At 29.3% G+C, this 1175-nt stretch overlaps 1 protein-coding gene across 1 annotated transcript in view; it reads right to left on the reverse strand.

Moving 5' to 3' along the window:
- Window positions 1–1138, reverse strand: part of LOC111614468 (tetratricopeptide repeat protein 37-like) — a 56768-nt gene extending 55630 nt beyond the window's left edge. Inside the window, exon 1 of the mRNA XM_023355849.1 lies at window positions 944–1138. Coding sequence (XP_023211617.1) covers window positions 944–1033 — 90 coding nt within the window. The 5' untranslated portion in view covers window positions 1034–1138. The remainder of the gene's footprint in view (window positions 1–943) is intronic.
- Window positions 1139–1175: the final 37 nt, after the last annotated feature.

Genomic DNA, 1175 nt, shown 5'->3' on the forward strand with positions numbered 1-1175 from the left:
TTATCTATATATATAACCCATTCAACAGGTGTCCGTCCTTCCTTCCTTCCGTCCGTCCGTCCCGTAACCGTTTGACAACCGACACTAGAGGCGCCCCTATCGTGTGTCATATTTCAAACATTCAAATTAACAATTTTAATTCTTATATAAATTAACAATATGAATTATTATTATTCATTTGGCAATAAATTATTATTTGGTCAATATAACAATATAAATAATTCAGTATATTTGTAATATGAATTTATTATTTCAGGGGCTTATATCTCGCGAAGGGTCGCGAGTAGGGGTATGGTTCCTTTGCCTTTATTGTTCGCACAAGGGGCTACAGTTTGGGGGGTCGCCACCTCTTCACCTAATCTTACCATTGGGACTTTAACAGAGCTGTACAGCATATTGATAGGAACAAAAAAGTCAAAGGAACCGTGCTTCATGGAAATTTGTAAACAACGCCCACTAGGGGGCGTCCCGGGCTACTAGTAATGCAGAAAAGATTTAACATATTGTGAAAAATGTACAACTGACAAACCTACAAACTGGGTTTGACTGTATTCTGGAAACCAAACCACTTAACAATTTGTTTTTAATTTTTTGTTCTTATTTATATTCAAAACAAAACAACCAAATACACTTAGCATTATTTATGAAATTATATTTTTGTTGAGTAACTCAAATATGATTAGCCATATATGCTTCTGAAATCATTGTCTATATTTTTTAACACTTTTTCTCAATTAAACCTTATTTTAATTAACATAAAACCATTTTATTGATTTGTTTAATTTATAAAAAATAAAAACACATTTCTAATTCTTACATTCACAAGCTAAATTACTTGAAACATCAATAAAACTATTTAGAATTTTTACAGGTTAAAAAAATCTAAGTAATTATATTACTGTATATAAAAAAAAAATTCTTAAAAATTAAAATCCAAACTTACTTTACAATGTTTCAAAGCAGTTTTATATTCTTTTTCTCTAAGAGCTGCTCTTGCTTGTTTTGTAAGTACTTTGATTTCTTTCAAATCCATTTTACAAAAAAACACCTAATCAAAATAAATCTTAGTTAATTTATTAGCAAATATTTTTGTTTGTGCTCTTATAAATAAACAGTATTTAAAAATTATGGCAATGAAAATTTTGACTATGAGGAACCCAAAGAATTTCCTCACA

Source organism: Centruroides sculpturatus, unplaced genomic scaffold, assembly GCF_000671375.1.
Source record: "Centruroides sculpturatus isolate CEXI.00-Female unplaced genomic scaffold, Cexi_2.0 scaffold1934, whole genome shotgun sequence".
Lineage (NCBI taxonomy): Eukaryota > Metazoa > Arthropoda > Arachnida > Scorpiones > Buthidae > Centruroides > Centruroides sculpturatus.